Source organism: Macaca mulatta, chromosome 12, assembly GCF_049350105.2.
Source record: "Macaca mulatta isolate MMU2019108-1 chromosome 12, T2T-MMU8v2.0, whole genome shotgun sequence".
NCBI lineage: Eukaryota > Metazoa > Chordata > Mammalia > Primates > Cercopithecidae > Macaca > Macaca mulatta.
Genome location: NC_133417.1, coordinates 141,631,047 through 141,648,683, shown reverse-complemented (window position 1 = coordinate 141,648,683; position 17,637 = coordinate 141,631,047). Strand labels below are relative to the sequence as shown.

Below are 17,637 nucleotides of genomic sequence, written 5' to 3'. Positions count from 1 at the left end.
AGACCCCTTCCAGCAGGAGAGAAGAGAGTGACCCTGCGTTAGCCAACCTTGGAGCAAGGGGCCAGGGCAGTGGGACTGGAGGCGGAAGCAGGGAGACCCCAGGAAAGCCTCCGCGGCAGAACAGTGGGGTTTGGTGATTGCTTGGCCGTGGGGAGAGAGAGGAGAAATGCCTCTGGATCTGATGCATGGATACTGCACAACCACGAGGGCCTGTGGGGACACCGTGTTCAGGCCACTGCATCCCAGAGCCCAACCCTGGAGCCCAGAAACGGAAGGGCCCATCAGGTGCCAGAGTCAGGGCGTGCTCGGGAAACAGCCCAGGGGAGGCACGCCCACGTCACCCAACTGCTGCCCTTCCTCCCACTGCATAGAGAGTACTGAGCCTGCTTCAGGAACCCGAGGACAGAACAGAGCCAGCGTTGTTCCTTTCACCCTCTCTAAGGGTAGCAATAGCCATGATAGTGGTCATCGGAAACATGACTGTTCAGGCAATGTCAACATTATTGCAGAGAAACACCACATGAGGGTTTGCAGGGCCTAGCTCTCACTATTAGGCACAGGTGAACCCTGGCGGCAGAGGGGCAGAGGGGGTGTTGTGCTGGGGCTCAGAGCAGAGCTGCGGCCTGGGCTGACGGCAGGTAGCACTGCAGTCTCCAGTCTTGGTGCACAGGGCTGGCGGCAGGAGCCAGGGATGGTGGCCTGGCTCTCTCTGCTTTGGGGGGCCCAGGGTAGGGAAGCTAGCTAGACCCTGGCTCCAGGAAGGAAGCAGAGCCCCAGAGTCAGGCTGCAGCTCGCGATGGCTTCCAGGCTCAAGGACGAGGCAGGTAGCGAGAGGAAGGAACAGCCCAGGTGCTGGAACTGGCAAGCAGCACAGCTCAGCAAAGGATGGGGAGTAGCTCCAAGGGCTGGTTACAGGAACATGAAGGAGGGAGGTAGATGAACTCAGGCTGGGAAATCAGCCTTCAGATCGAGGAAGGAGTGACAGCATGAGAAGACAGGACCAGGCTGGGTGTGGTGGCTCAGGCCTATAATCCCAACACTATGGGAGGCTGAGGGGGGCAGATTGTCTGAGCTTAGGAGTTCAAGACCAGCCTGGGCAACATGGCAAAACCCCGCCGCTACAAAAAATTTTAAAAATTAGCCAGGTGTGGTGGTGCACACCTGCAGTCCCAGCTACTGGGGAGGCTGAGGCAGGAGGATCGCTTAAGCCCTGTCTCCAGAAAAAAAAAAAAGAAAAAGAAGTTTTTTAATCAAAAAAGAAGACAGGATCAAACTCGGGGCATGGGGTACCCCAGGGGAGGCCCCTGAGAAGGGAAAGCTGATATCAACAGGGGACGCTTTGGTGAGCCTGGACCACCCACGCCTGCTCAGTGGACACAGCACTCCATACTCAGACGGGCCAGAGGGGCACTGCCCCGGGGGACCAGGACTGGGTCATACTCAGACGGGCCAGAGGGGCACTGCCCCGGGGGACCAGCATGAACCCTGGTCACGGTCATCACAGCATCTGCGCCTTTTGCTGTCCGGTCTTGCCTGTGATTAACAAAACTATTCTGCTTTGAACAGGAAGAAGATGAAAAATGGAAAATGTCACCAAGTCTTTTTCTCCCTGCGATGAAGGAAGGATGTAACGCATACAAAGGTAAGTTTAGGAGAACATGCATGGTCACTGAGACAGCAGCACGTGCTGGGAACCCCGTCAGGGGAGGCTGCTGCATGCTACTCACAACCGAGAGAGACGTTCTGCCTGTCTCTATTTTAAATTTCCTGGCCAGGCTAAGTGGCTCGCACCTGTAATCCCAGCACTTTGGGAGGCCGAGGCGGGCAGATCACCTGAGGTCAGGAGTTCAAGACCAGCCTGGCCAACATGGTGAAACCCCGTCTCTTCAAAAATACAAAAATTAGCTGGGCATAACAGCAGGTGTCTGTAATCCCAGCTACTCGGGAGGCTGAACCAGGAGAATCGCTTGAACGCAGGAGGCGAAGCTTGCAGTGAGCCAATATCGCGCCATTGGACTCCAGCCTGGGCGACAGAGCGAGACTCTGTCTCAAAAAAAAAAAAAAAAAAAAAAAAAAAAAAAAAATTCCTTTTGGTGGCCTGAAGCATACAATTAGTTAAAAGGCAAGACACATTTAGGATGAGAAGATAGTCAAGACCCCCATCCTGTTTTTGAACCCTTAAGACTTCAGCTGAATGTTTTCATGCTAGTGGCAGGGAAGAAAGATATTTTTAGATTACTTAAATTAAGAAAATTGATACTGTATGTACAGTAAAATGTCTTAATCCTATTAGACTAAGACATGTGCCTGAATTCTGACACACGATTTTTATGTCAGTTGTTCAGCCTGATGGGTATAGCTGTCATCTGGCTGGATATGCAAATGTAGGAACTGGTCTTTCAGATATTTGCATTTTAATTTCCTAGAACTATTACCCAACTCCTGTGGTTCTACTGTGCCCTCAGGATAAATCCAAACACAGTGACCTGCCAAGATGACCTCGGTCATTAGTGCTAGTATGGAAGTTTCTGAAAGATGCAATCTGGATATGAAGTGGAATCTTTCCAAATGGCAGTCATTCGTGGCCTCCTTCCCAGCCTTGGTCTTCTCTAGATATTATCAACTTAATAGTTGTATTTTTAAATTGACTCCGGGCTTTCACCTTAATAATTGCACCTCATCCTAAGCAACAATATGAATGTGGCCATAGGTTTGACATGCTAGTGACATAAGATAAAAATGTCTGCATGCCAGTGAAAATTCTCTTACATACCATGCATGGGCACCCCACCGCATGAGATGCTGAACTGAAGTGGAACCCTGGGGGGCACGATGACGTTGGCAGGATTTGGCAACTGAATCCATTTTCATTGGGAAGAAAGGAGGTCAAAAGGGAAAACTAACATTTATTAAGTACCTAAGACATGCAAGGCTTGGAGTTTTTCCATGCCCATCTCATTTAATCTTCACAACAACTGGGAGAGGTAAATGTTGCTCTCCTCGTGTGCGCAGGTACTGGTAGAAGCCCTGCTGGCATCCAAGCTTAAGAATCCATCACCTACTTAACACTGCAGAGCAGTCACTATCAAAACACCTTTTCACTTGCATATTCCTTCAACAAACAGTCAGCATCTCCAGGGTGTCAGGTGCAGTGCTAGCCCGGAGATATAAAGGTAACACCTGCCAACAACAAGCTTATATGTTGGGGGTTATAGTGGTGGGATCGGGTGGGGATAGTGGCATAAACTGGGTAGTTTCTGTAAGTTAGGATGACAGTAACAACATCCAGTGGGACCTGCTGGGAGTTGCCATCATCCACACGGTGGGGCCAGGGGCCTGGCTAGGGTGCCACTGGCATCAGGTGTGTGTCTACAGCAACAATGCCATCTAAGACTCTGCTTTGCACATCATTATTTGGTCTTTACTGCCACCCTCACTGGCTTGTTACTGCATGTATCTATAACTCCCATGCCTCCAAACACTCCAGGTAACATACTAATTCGTTTTCTTCTGGAGAGCACCTTTGTGGAGCCCTCCCGCTCAGCTGCGATCCTTGAGCCTTACTTGGCCTTTGCTGACTTCTTGCCTCTCCCTCATTTTGGTGGAGCTCATTCTCTAGGATGTCCCAAGAAGGGATTCGCAGAGGGGAGTTTTGGCTGCCATGGGCATCTGAAAGCTGTCCTGCACTCACACTCAGACAGCAGGTGCCCCGGGATGTGGAAAGCAGGGCTCCCTTCTCTTCTGATACAGCTAAGACACCGGCACAGGAAGGAAGGAGCTGGAGAGCAGAAGCCTGCTGTCCCGTGGCAGGAAGTCAGGGGCCCGTGTCTGAGACTGATAAATCAAGAAGTAACATATGAGCATGTTCTATAGACACTAGGAAAAGAACACAGAAACTACCCGAAATAGCTTCCATGAAACCAGATCACTGCACACGCCCCTGTGGCCGCTGCGCTTCCTCCAGCAGGCCAGGCACGCTCCACCTCTGGCCCTTATGCTTTCTGTTCCTCTGGCTCAGAATGCTTGTCCCTTTGGGCCTCGGTGCCAGTGAGACCTTCTTTAAGGGCCCTTGTGGAGTGACAGTCCCCCTCTGCCCATGCCCACCCTTTGCCCACTTGGGTGTGAGTGTGTGTTCACAGACGTTTCTCACGGTGCCATGCCAAGTCCTTGAGGGCAGGGCCTTCCATTATCCACCTGCTCTGAGAGCAGTGCCTGGCCCATAATCGGGCTCAATAAAGTCAAAATGTAATAACTGCATTTGTCCTGTGTATTTTTAATGAATAAATGAATATAGGAAAGAATGCCATTGGATAATGTAATTGGCAGGTAGACAGAGTGGGACAGGTTTTTCATTATCATCTGTTTAATATTCTGACTTTGTTTAAAACAATGTGTATCATTTTGATACAAGCAAAAATTAATTTGGGAGAAATCTAACATCCCCATGGGAAGCCAACTCTTGCAACCTGCTGACCGGCCCAAAAGCTCTGAAAACTGTCCACGCCTTTTGTGTAATATCTGTTTCCATTAAGACTGAAAAAGCAAGCAGTGTCCCTCCTGGAAGCAAACCCGCAGTGTCATTTTCCTGGTCGGATGGTGTGGCGTTGGACTTGTTATCTGCCAGGTCTTTAGTAACTTCAAGGAATTAAATGTCTTCCTCTTAGAGTTCTTTTCTTAAAAAATCAAAGGTTTTCCTCTTCAAATAAAACATTAGCATTTTAATCACTAAGATTAGCCCCCCGCCCCGGCGCCCCTCTTTCATTGCCCCCCCACGTGTGAAACTGCCTTGGCCTCGCTTTTCACATTCTCGGGATAAAAGCTCTTTCTCCGCTCTAGGAGAGAGTGGGGCAGTCGTTGCCCTTTGAGGGCCGTGAATAGCTTCCTGCATTTATAAATGTCCATGAAATTCTTGAAGGGATTGAAAAGTGCCCTGCGCAAAAGTGTCATGAGAAAAGCAAAGTTTCCGTAGAAAACTCAATCCATTTAAACGATCTAGAGGGGAAATGGGCAAAACGTGTCCGCGGTGTTTTATTTTAAATATAGTTGCGACTCCAGAATGAGAATGTGTTCCACCGTACAACTGTTTCTACATAAGTAATTGTGTCATGGTTTCCCTTCTGTGAGAGATTCTGCCTTCCTTTTATTATGAAATACGTTATTTCCTGATTTTAGTGAATCTAGTGAAAAAGAAAAGTAGCTTCCCGTAACTAACAAAGCTGTTCTGTTTAAAATGCCCTGATGTAACAGGTAGGTGCTGCTATTGCAGAAGATTTAGAAATCCCACAAGGGGGATTGTTATTAGTAAACAGCACGTTATGACATATTTAAACCTTTTCTAGAATTTTCGAGGAAGAATGCTTACAATTTTAGACACATAAAAGGAAGCATTGATTCCTTTTCCTACATTTTATCACTACGTGTTATTCCTACATTTTGAAGTTTTTCACAGTTTAAGCTTATGTACATTTCAGAAAATTTACTAGAAAAGAGCAATTCGCTTCAAATGCAGGAGTTGTAAACCCTCCGGGCCTTTGGAGTACACACATCATACAAGCTAACCACAAAATCTAAGGGAGTGCAGGGCGAAGAATGAACTTCCACCTATTAGTGACAGGAAGTCTCTCTTCCACCAATGGGATGCTTTAGACAATGTATGCAATACTTGTTTTCTACACCCTGGCTCTCGGGCTGGCTCTCACTGGGAAGGATTATGTGTAACGAGAGAAGTTCAGCCCAGGCCCCCTCCTGTAGGCCCACTCCAGCTCATCAACCTTTTTCGCCTCTTCTCCCCTCCTGTTGTCACACCTGTTTTGGGCTGGCCACCTGCCCTATGTGAATGATGACACCCCTTGAACTTCAGCCTCACCTCTGCAGTCACCTTCAGAGTCCCATCCGAGCCCCCTTCCCACCCCCAGCTCTGTGCCTCCAATCCCTGGGCCACCTCTTATGAGACTGCCCTGTCAGGAAGGACACCTAAGTGCATTGGTACCGTGAAAAATTTGCCACCTTTGTGATTTATTTTTTGTCTGTCTGTAAGCCCACATTAAAAGGAATCTGCATCATTTTCTGCATCATTTTCAAAAACCTGCCCAACTGACCTTGCATCACCACAGGCTGGTCCTCCATATCTCTGTGGCAGAGACGGTGCTCAGCCAGCAATACACTCAGCCCTGCCCTTCAGTTTGCTGGTAGGAGGTAGGCTGGTCAAGAGCTCTTGCTGGGTCCTGCTGGACCCCCCACCACCCACCCCGCCCAGATACCTGCTGAGCCATCCGTGCTGCAGTCTGTCCGGAAGTCAGGTGGACCTGCCTCGGCCGTGTGTGGCAAACAACCCCTTCTGCCCAGAAAGTGCTGTGGTCACCTCTGGTGTCAGCATCTGCAGCTTGTGAACCCGACCCGCTCTTTTTTTTTTCTTTTTGAGACGGAGTCTCGCTCTGTTGCCCACGCTGGAGTCTCAGCTCACTGCAACCTCTGCCTCCTGGATTCAAGCAATTCTCCTGCCTCAGCCTCCTGAGTAGCTGGGATTTCAGGCACGTGCCACCACACCTGGCTAATTTTTGTATTTTTAGTTGAGACGGGGTTTCACCATCTTGGTCAGGCTGATCTCGAACTCCTGACCTCGTGATCTGCCCACCTCGGCCTCCCAAAGTGCTGGGATTACAGGCATGAGCCACCGCGCCCAGCCCGACCCACTCTTTTTGAAAACTGGAGCTGCGTTTCCATGTCCTGTCTTCCTGCAGGTGTCCTGTCCTGAGGGTCCTGACTCTGACCACTAAAGGCACAGGCACTGGCCCCAGGGCCCCAGTTGCTCTTTGCTGGCACGCACCTGCTTTGGGGCATAGCTGTTTCTGGTGTAGCTGCTGTCCTGTGTGATCCTCTCCCTCCAGGAAGTAGAGAGTGTCAATGAGGTAGGCTAAGACCCTGTGAGATGCTCTGCTTCCTGGGGGATGGCAGCAACTATTTGGGGCTAAACTGGAACTGTATATATTTATTTATATATAAATATTTATTAAAAATTAATTATTCATATAACTTTATTTTATTCCATTTACCATCACCATATCGGCGTGAGGAAGGGGTTATTTTCATTTCTCAGAAAGGGGAATGGGCTCAGCAAAGGCTGTCCCCTGCTAAGGTCACCAACTGGTAGGTGGTAGGGCAGGGGTTCCACCTGGCCACAAACAGTGGCCCTTGCACCAAGCTGTGCTGCCCCGGGCAGGTGGCAGGTGGCCAAAAACCTCGGGACAATTGTCCTGCCTATTTGCCAGTTCTGAGTTTGCATCAGAATCTCCCCAGCCTCTCTCCACTTCTCCTGAGAGTCTAGGTTCTCCTGGGTCTCACAGCATCTCATCCCCACCCCTTTCCTTGTTCATCCCTTTTGCCAGTTCCTGGTCCCTCTGTGGTTTGTTCAGAGACTCAACCTCTCCTTCCCATTTGTTTACCCACATGATTCTCTGGGGAAGCTTCTCTATGCTAGGTCTTCACGTTTGATGGCTCTGGATCTCTAGCAGCCAGATTTGTTCTTTTGTCTGTGACTATGACTTTCCTCCCAATGTAGAGTTAGAGTGCCACCCTCTCCCTTCTCAGTCAGCGGGTCATGCCATGCTTGTCAGGGAGGCCATGCTGAGAAGCCTCCTTCATTCATTCACCACCCCACCTGCCTTGCCTCGGAGGCCTGCAGCCTCTGCCGTCTTCACAAGGGGCAGCCCTCGTCCCTCAAAGGTTGGGAGCCTCTGTCTGTGCCCCGAGTCCTCAGCTACCTTCCCAGGTTAAAGGTCATCACAGCCCTAAAGGCAGGTCCCAGTGAAGTGGCCAGACTGGTTGGCGGTTGTCAGCTTCACCAATTCCAGCAAATTTCCTTTACGTTCTCGACATAGATTCCAGAAAGACGTCTCCTTCCCCAAATGACAAGTGTTGGCTTCCCATGGGAGACCTCTTCCAAGTCCCACGTCGAGGCTCCAGCTGTCCCACACCTCAGCATACGTTTGGAACCTCCCTTCTGAGAAAGGAGCTCTATTTCCATTTATTTTAGTGATGGGAAATTATTCTTATTTTGTCTAGGGTCATGTTTCTCTAGGTCCACCCTCCTAACCACCAGGAGGAGGCAAAAGGGAAATGTTAAATATGTGTGATTTCAAAAACATCCAAAAAGTAATTAGGAAATTTAGCTGTTGAATTAGGGAGAAATACTGGGTACTTGTGTGTTTAATGTTGTCTGTTTTATAATAGGAGGCAAGAGATAATTCCTGGAGGGTTCAACAGGCAACAAAATCTTTTGTATTTTAGTGAATCATTTGAAGAAAAAAAAGTGAGATAAAACATTATAAAAAGGGTCACCTATGATTGTATAATCCCACCATTAACATATTGTTTTTACATGATTATAATAATACAGTAGAATACAATTGTATCACTCCTAAAAAATATTGAGTAAAACAAGGCCGGGCGCGGTGGCTGACACCTGTAATCCCAGCACTTTGGGAGGCCGAGGCGGGTGGATCATGAGGTCAGGAGATCGAGACCATCCTGGCGAACACGGTGAAACCCCATCTCTACTAAAAATACAAAAAAAATTAACGGGGCATGGTGGCGACACCTGTAGTCCCAGCTACTCGGGAGACTGAGGCAGGAGAATGGCATGAACCCAGGAGGCAGAGCTTGCAGTGAGCCGAGATCGCGCCACTGCACTCCAGCCTGGGGGACAGAGCAAGACTCCGTCTCAAAAAAAAAAAAAATTTTTACATCAGCAGTTTTTTTTCTTTTTTTTGGTGTATTTACAAGCACATATGTGAATGTCATCTGTCTAGCTTATTTTACTCAAACTTTTATCCTATGCAATAGCATATGAAGTTAGGCTTATGTTTATATTGCAATAACTGTTTTCACTAACCTACATCTTTTTAAATTTTTTTCTTTTTCTTTACCCTTCTGGAGTATAGAGATCTGGATGAATAAAGATGAGTCTTGGAATTTCTCTCAGGACTTTGATCCAGAACTGATCAAAGAGGAGAAACGGAAAGAATTAGAGTCAGAGATCAGGGTACAGGTACAGCTGTGTTCATGGTGTAGTAATAGCAAATCATTTACTTCAACCATTCTGCTTCTTTACAATTTCCTATTAATGACCTACCCCATAATTTAAGGGATTTTTAAACTTCACAAACAAAACACAAGACATGCAAAGTGACTTAAACGTATTGTTTTGTATTCTCCTAGGTTGATGAGTTGATGAGACAGGAACTAAAAAACTTAAAGCTAGCTGTGGACAGAGAAAGGGAGCATCCAGCAAAAGTAGGGAAGAAGAAGAAGGTGAGTGGGGAAGGACCCTGCAGAGGGGTGAGGTGGAGCCGATTCAGTCATGAAAAGCAGCCCCTGCCATTCTGTGGCATGTCCAGGAGGGCTGCCTGTTGCCAGGACACCTCACGGGGAAACATGCCTGCCTTTGGTAAATTTAATTGGTCCACCATTTAACCTTTGGGCCTGCGGATTCATAAATAGGATAAACCCAACCATCTGAGAGTAACATCTCCCAAGCCCTGGTCGGTTGCAGATTCATATTACCCAAGCCCCACTGATAGAAAGAGAACTATCAAAAGAGCCAAAGCATATTCCCCAAATGGTCTCCCATCTGTTCCTGTACATAGAGCTATAAGGGAGGCCAATGGTAATGAGTAGGATTTTGTGAGTGGGGGAATCATAGGGAAAGGAATTGGATGAATTGAAGTGTTAAGTTGCCACCAATCCATCTCACAGTGGTTTAGAGTAGCTAGTTAGATCAGAGTATTTTAAGTTCTTTTAGTTTGCCCCCTACTTCTACCTTCATTCCAGAGACAGCCCTGTCATTGGGGCCAGATACCCAGAGTAGAGAGCGGAGAGTTCTCCTCCCTGTCAGTGCTGGCGTGAGCACAGGCAGCCTTTGCTTGTATGGCAGCTTTCTCCACGTCCCATGACTGAGCCACTTTTCCTGTGATTCACACATTTTCTCTTAGAGATTTCCACACATTCAGCTGCATTTGTGATTACTTTTGCTAGATCAGGGGCCATGTGGTCTTTTCAGGATGACTGGCTCTTGATCCATTTTGTATTGATATTATGGTTTAACCCTGAAGGCAGCTGAATTTGTGTTCTGAAGATCCTTCACTGTAAGCTGAAAACACCAATTTAATAACCATCCATAGATGAAAGTACCTTCACAAGAGCTCTGGGATTCAGGTGAGAGGCTGCACACCCGGGTGGAGCACAGAATCATAACAAAAAAGATGCATTGAAAAGAGTAAGAATGAAAGTTTCACTTTACCCATGTCACCCCAAAGCCCACACATCCTAGTGCCAAGAGAGATTTCCTAGACCCATGAGTTCTATCTTGGAAGAAAGGGACAGAGAAGTGAACATCTGACTTTGCCATGGAGCTCAGCACCAGGCCTGTGGACCCCAGTACCATGGGCCTCCCACAAACCCTGACACCAGGTCCATCCACAAAAATCAGTATTGGGCCTGTCTTTGGACCCCAGAACCGTGAGCCTCCCACAAACCCTGGGTGAGCCTTGCTTCTGTGGCAGCTCTCTCCACTTTTGTGATAGCAAATGTAATAGCAAGTCATTTACTGCAACCATTGTGCTGCTTTAGTTTTGCGGGTCCATCCACAAAAATCAGTGTTGGGCCTGTCTTTGGACCCCAGAACCAGAAAAGAATCAAAATGTAGCACTACAAAACATCATTCAGTTACAAAGCAACTTGTAACTTGAGAGAGGAACAAAAGAACCTCAAAATAGAAATAACAAAATGGCAAAAGTAAGCCCTTCCTTTCAAAAATTACTTCAGATGTATATAGATTAAACTCACCAATCATAAGATATAGAGTCACTGAACTGATTTTAAAAATTCAACTATATGCTATATACATGTAATTTACTTTAGATTTAGGGACACATAGGCTGAAAGTGAAGGGATGGAAAAAAGATATCTCATGCAAATAATAAGCAAAAGAGAGAAGAAATGGCTATACTTACATCAGACAAAATAGACTTCAAATCAAAAACTGTCACAAGAGACCAAAAAGATCATTAACTAATGATAAAAGGGTCAATTCAATAGGAAGATATAACAAGTATAAATAAATATACACCTTTAATCAAAGCACCTAAATATGTGAAGCAAATATTAACATATCTGAAGGGAGAAATAGACAGCAATACAATAATAGTAGGAGACCTCACTATCCCATTCTCAGTAATGAATATATCATCCAGACAGAAAATCAATAAGAAAACAGCAGACTTGAATAGTACTAGAACCAAATAGTCCTAACAGTTATTCTACCCAGCAGCACCAGAGCACACATTCTTCTCTAGTATACATAGAACATTCTCCAGGATGTATTACATGCTAAGTCACAAAACAAATCTTAATAAGTATAAGAATATTAAAAACATTCCAGGTAACTTACAACTGCGATGAAATGAAACTAGAAAACAATAACAAAAATAATACAGAAAAATTCACAAATACGCAGAAATTAAACCACACACTCTCAAACAACCATTGGGTCAAAGAAACAAATTTGAAGGGATATTAGAAAGTATATCGAAACAAAAATGAAAGCACAACAACCAAAAATTATAGGATGTAGCAAAGGCAATACTAAGAGGGAAGTTTTTCACCATAAATGCCTACATTAAAAAAGAACGATCTCAAATAACCAACATACCTCAAGGAACTAGAACAAGAGGGGAATATTAAACCCAAAGCTAGCACAAGAAAGGAAATAGCAAAGATTAGAGCAGAAATCCATGAAATAGAGAATCGATAGTAGGAAAAAATGATAAAACTAAGAGTTGGTTTTCTGAAAGGATTTTAAAAATTGACAAACTCTATGCTAGACTAAGAAAAAAGAGATGAGATTTAAGTAAATTCAGAAATAGAACAGAGGAAATTACAACCAATGTCAAAGAAACAAAAAAGATCATAAGAGACTATTATGAATAATTAGATGCTAATAAGTTGGACAACCTAGAAGAAATGGATACATTCTTAGAAATATACAACCTACAAGACCAAATCTAGAAGAAATAGAAAGCCTCAACAAATCAATAACAAAGAGATTAAATCAGTACTCCAAAACCTTCCTGGGATCCTGGAAAGCAAAAGGACATTAGGGAAGAATTAGTGGAAACCTAATAAACTTTGAGTTTTTGTTGATAATACTGTGCCAATGTTGGTTTCTTAGTTGTGACAAATGTCCCATAGTGATGTAAAATGTTAATATGGAAAATTATGTGAGAGAGAGACAGGACCTTTCTGTACTACTTTTGTAATTTTTCTGTAAATCTAAAACTGCTATACAATTAAAAGGTTTTGTTTGCAGATGACATTATTTTCTTGTGGAAAATCCCAAGGAATCTACCAACTCCAAATCAACTTATATCAGCAAGGGTGCAGGATATAAGATAAGCATGGAGAAATCAATTGTATTTCTATCTATCGTCAATGAATACATAGACACAAAAGTTAAAATGGAATGTGCTTTTAAATCACTCAAAAAATGAAATACATATGTGTAAATCTAACAAAACAGATATACGACTTGTATGTTAAAACTGCACAATGCCAGTGAAAGAAATCAAAGCAGATCTGAATAGACAGACATACCATATTCATGAATTGGAAGACTCAACATAGTAAAAATGTCCATTAGGATATTTTTATAGGATAGGATTAATGCAATTCTATCAAAATACCAGAAATATAATTTGTAGACATAGACAAGTTTATTCTAAAATTGCAAAAGCAATTCAAAGGAGGAAAGATAACTTTTGAATAAGTAGTGCCAGAGTAACTGGACATCTATAAGCAAAAAGAAATGAACCTCAACCTAAGTCTCACACATTATATAAAAATGAATTCAAAATGGGTCACAGACTTAACTTTTACAAAAACAAAAAGAGAAGACTTTGGGGACCTAAGCCTAGACAAAGAGTTCTTAGAATTAGCATCCAAAACACAATTTTAAAAAGGAAGTATTGGACTTCATCAAAACTAAAAATGATTGCTCTGTGAAAGACCCTGTTAAGAGGATAAAAAGACAAGCTACAGACTGGGAGGAAATATTTGCAAACCACATATCTGACAAAGATCTAGTATTCATATACTGACATATATAGACCTCTCAAACATATAAACATATAAAGAACTCTCAAAACTCAAAAGACAAGCAACCCAATTAGAGAATGAGTGAAAGACATAAAGAGACATTACACTGAAGAGGATGTACAGATGGCAAATAAGCACATGAAATAAGCACATTTGGAGCATGTCCCTCTAGGCCATCACAAGTTCCTGAATGCAAAGCCCCTTGGGAACTAGAGGTAGACTGTTGCCTGGCCCTGAGGGCTCCAGATTTGGGGCTAGATGCTAACAGAGAAAGGTGATTGGGTACTGCCTTAGTCTGTTCGAACTGCTATAACAACGTTCTTAGGCTGAGTAATTTATAAACAACAGAAATTAATAGCTCATAGTTCTGGGAGCTGGGAAGTCCAAGATCAAGACACCAGCGGATTTGATGTCTAGTGATTTTGTGTCTGGTAAGGCCTCATTATCCACTTCAAAGATGGTTCCTTCTAGCTGTGTCTTCACATAGTGGAAGGGGTGAACAAGCTCCCTCAGACCTCTCCATGAGAGTGGAACCCTCGTGACCTAATTGTCTCCCAAAGGCCCCATCTCTTAATACCTACCTTGGGGGTAGGTTTCAACTCATGAATTTTGGGGAAACACAAGCTTATATCAGGCACCAAAGGTGAACACAGCTTGACTCTGTGTGTGCACACAGCATTTTCATCCTTTGTGGGACACCAAGCCAGAGCCCAGAAAGCCAGAATGCTCTTCCCTCTTTGGAATTTGGCCCCGTGTAAATTCCACAGTGGGGATCTCACGTCTATCCACACAAGGACACACCTACATAAGCAACTTGGGATGGGATCTTCCAGGACAGTCCCTGCGTCCATGAAAACACTGCGGTCCATGTTCACGCCGCCACAGTTAACTTTCCACCTCCCACCACCCCCAGAAAACAACGTGCTTAGCTAATTTCTAGGACTTATTTGCTTGCCTGTTTTGACTAAATTGTTGGTTATTTCCTTTTTTTCCAAAGAAGAAAGGAAAGAAAGGCAAAAAGAAAGAGAAAAAGACAAAGAAGGATAAAGATCTGACAGCAGACAGGTGAGGAATGGACTCGTTGTGTTGTGACGCATGTGAGAAGAGGGTGCCCCAGAGAAGAGCACAGGAAACCCCAAGGGCACCCCCTGTGTGGTGCCACGCCCTCTTCATCCTCCACAGTCCTGTCCCTACAAATCCCAGAGTGGAAAGATGCCTGGGTGGCCCAGAAGGCAAACCTGGACCCCCATGACTTCTGACTTCATAACTTTTTTTTAAGTTTTAAAATTCATGGAAGGGGTGTTGTTTAAATTTTGTGTTTAAGAAATAACAGCCTGGTGAAGCTTTTGAGGAAATATGGAGACTCTGAGTACCCACAGGGCAGGAATCTGTCCAAGCGCCTCTGCTGGGGCCCTTGCTCCTGCCGCGGAAGGAATGAGAGCAGTGAGGCCCAGTCTCAGGAAGGGCTGTGTCCTTTCTCAGAGCTTCATGGGCCCAGCTTCAGTGCAGGACGAATGAATTCAGTGTTCATTTTTAACTTGAAGTGGCCTGAAAGTGCTTTAACACTGAAAATAAATAGTACCTAGGTTTTCAAATATTATCAAGGAATTTAATTAAAATCCCTAATAAATAATGTGGGAAATAATTTTGAATGTGTATTTTTCTTCCCATGGGTCTTATTAATGGGTCAACACCTGTCGCTCCCCTGTTGGGGGTTCCCTCCCCTCCCTTGGTCATGTCACTCTTCTGTTTGGGCGTTCCCTCCCCTCTCCCTTGGTCCTGTCGCTCCCCTGTTTGGGGGTTCCCTCCCCTCTCCCTTGGTCCTGTCACTCTTCTGTTTGGGGGTTCCCTCCCCTTGGTCCTGTCGCTACCCTGTTTGGGGGTTCCTGCTTCTCCCTGCGTCCCAGCGTTACTCTCCCCAAACTGTTCGAGAGAAGCTCTGTGAGAGAGAAAGCCCTGCCTAGAGCTCTCTGAGGGGGAAGAGGAGGCCAGAGCACCCAGAGGGGCACCGGGCATCTGTAGCCTCCAGGGAGGCCAGAACACTGCCGTGGCCCTGGCAAGCAGCCCCTGGAAACATAGTCACAGGGAGTGTGGGTTTCTGCTCTCTAGAGAAATGGCTCTCACAGGACATCCATAGAGGGAGAGGGCTGCGGGTTTCTCCACTCAAGTCTCCACTGTTTGAGAAGCAGTTCCAGGTCGAGAAGCTGTGGCTGGCGGCTGCCTAAGAGGCAGCTGGTCAAGTGTTTTGAGTGTCAGGTGCCCCTGTTCCTGGGGAGACACACATCTGTCCATGTGCAAACACTGGCACCTCCTGGGGCAGATTTGGGGGGCAGAGGGGCCTCAGAGTCCCATCCCTTGAGGAAGGTGCAGCCCATGTTCACACACAATGCCATGGTGTCTTCTACTAGCTTTTTTTTTTTTTTTTTTGAGATGGAGTCTCACTCTGTTGCCTAGGCTGGAGTGCAGTTGTGCCATCTCAGCTCACTGCAACCTCCGCCTCTGGTGTTCAAGTGATTCTCCTGCCTCAGCCTCCTGAGTAGCTGGGATTACAGTTGCCCACCACCAGGCCCAGCTAATTTTTTTGTATTTTTAGTAGAGACGGGGTTTCACCATGTTGGCCAGGCTGGTCTCAAACTCCTGACTTCAAATGATCAGCCCCCCCAGCCTCCCAAAGTGCTAAGATTACAGGTGTGAGCCACCACGCCTGGCCTCGGACTTTCTTAATATCGTTTGTTCTGATTATGTTAGAGAATCTTCTTCAAATTTATGTTAATATTTTATACCTGTGTTAAGTGTTTATGTTAAATAAGTATTCAAGTTAAAACACTGCAGTTGATACCTTCTTGATATCTATGGGTCAAATATTGCTATCCCAAATTCCGCTAAATTAAATGTTTGTTAACTTTCAGCAGAGGGCATACTACTTTAAACATGTTTGGTGGAATACAACTCCAGTCATCCAAAGACTGGGGTCATTGGATTAGCATTTCCCCTAATAGTATCTGGCTTGAATCTAGCTGATGTTCTCGGGTATCTTTTAATCACACTAACTTGGGTCACAGGACAGTCAGAAGAACTGTCTAAATAAAGTTGTATTTACAGTTCTCAACTTAGAGAAAGACCAGAGTGGGATGGAAGAATAAAGAAGAGGAAAAGACAAAACATCTCAAAGGATTATACTGAATAATATTGGAATTTAGCCTATCTAATTTATGCAAGCCAAACCCAGCACGTATCACTGGGAGTTTCATCCGTTACGTGGGATAGATACTATGTCCATTTTTTTCTCAATTAGTATAAATTACCAGTGTGCTGGCTATATGCCCAAGGTCCTTTTAGAGAAGTGGTTTTGACATCTGTAAACACTCCATAAAGTATAACACCCTCCTAAAAAATCATCACCCTCATAGCTTTAGACGTTTTATCTTCCATATAAGAATTATCTTCAGTCTTATCCTTTGTTCTTTGTAGATGTTTCTTTCAAACAATTGTGCAATTGGGTTAAAAGGAAACATAAATTTCACAAAGGATTAATGACGTACTACAGCTTGCAGATGCTAGCCGAATATATAATTATAGGTCCATTGCGTTACTATTATTGGGTAATTTCTAATTCATATTTGTGCCATCATGAAGACTGATGGAAGGGCAGACTACAGGAGTTATAGCTGGTCCCAGCTATATCCCAAAGATATCATTCTTATTAATGGGAAACATCAGATACACACATGGATGAGTGAAAGTATTGTTTTTAAAAAGCCTAATTTATCCCCAAATTGTAGAAACACTTCAAAACTCCTTTTATTTGCATATGAACAAATGTACTTGGAAATAGATCTGGTTTAGGTTCTCCACATATGTGATCATTAACAGAAATACTGCTGATTTCTGTGTGTGTGACTCTGGAACAGACACTCTGCTTTCTCCCCAGGACCATCGAGTCTCTGTATAAGGAACTGGTGGAAGAAGGATTACTGATCCAGGCTCTGAAAGTCAACCTCTCTGATTACATTGGTGAGTACGCAAAGAATAATGCATGTGTGTGTCACGTGTCACCTCTTGTGTTTTGAAATCCCAGCAGCCAGAAATATGTTTTATTTACATTTTTGTTCAAGCCAAAACCTGGCCCATGGTGGCTCCTGGTAAATGTTGGATTGAATTGATTCAAATAACCTAAGAGGATGCTGTGAACTAACAGATTCTCTTAATAAAATGGTTGCAGCTCTCTCCCCTAATGTAATAGAAGCAGGTTTTTAACCTACTAGCAAGGTTCCTCGATGCATTCTTTCTGGCATAATCTGATTTAAGGAGATGGGGAATTGTTTATGATTTCACATGTAAAAAATGCACCTGGGGCAGCACCTAAGGCTTCCACAACACACTCTTTACTGGAGGAATTATTTCCAAAAGATACCTTCCAATAGAGACACAAATATTGGGGAGGAATGAGGTGGGGACATTTGTTATCACAGCCTCACCTAATGGTTT

At 44.7% G+C, this 17,637-nt stretch overlaps 1 protein-coding gene across 4 annotated transcripts in view; it reads left to right on the top strand.

The window, feature by feature from the left end:
- The window catches only part of IQCA1 (IQ motif containing with AAA domain 1), a 166,314-nt gene that overhangs the window by 97,599 nt on the left and 51,078 nt on the right, over positions 1–17,637 (top strand). For 2 of the 4 annotated variants that reach the window (XM_077957952.1, XM_015111398.3), the window contains 5 exons: positions 1,567–1,642; positions 8,940–9,046; positions 9,217–9,309; positions 14,150–14,214; positions 17,081–17,163. In XM_077957952.1, coding sequence (XP_077814078.1) covers positions 1,567–1,642; positions 8,940–9,046; positions 9,217–9,309; positions 14,150–14,214; positions 17,081–17,163 — 424 coding nt within the window. Of the gene's footprint in view, positions 1–1,566; positions 1,643–8,939; positions 9,047–9,216; positions 9,310–14,146; positions 14,215–17,080; positions 17,164–17,637 lie in introns of all 4 variants that reach the window. The other 2 variants (XM_015111399.3, XM_015111397.3) reach the window with 1 other exon arrangement.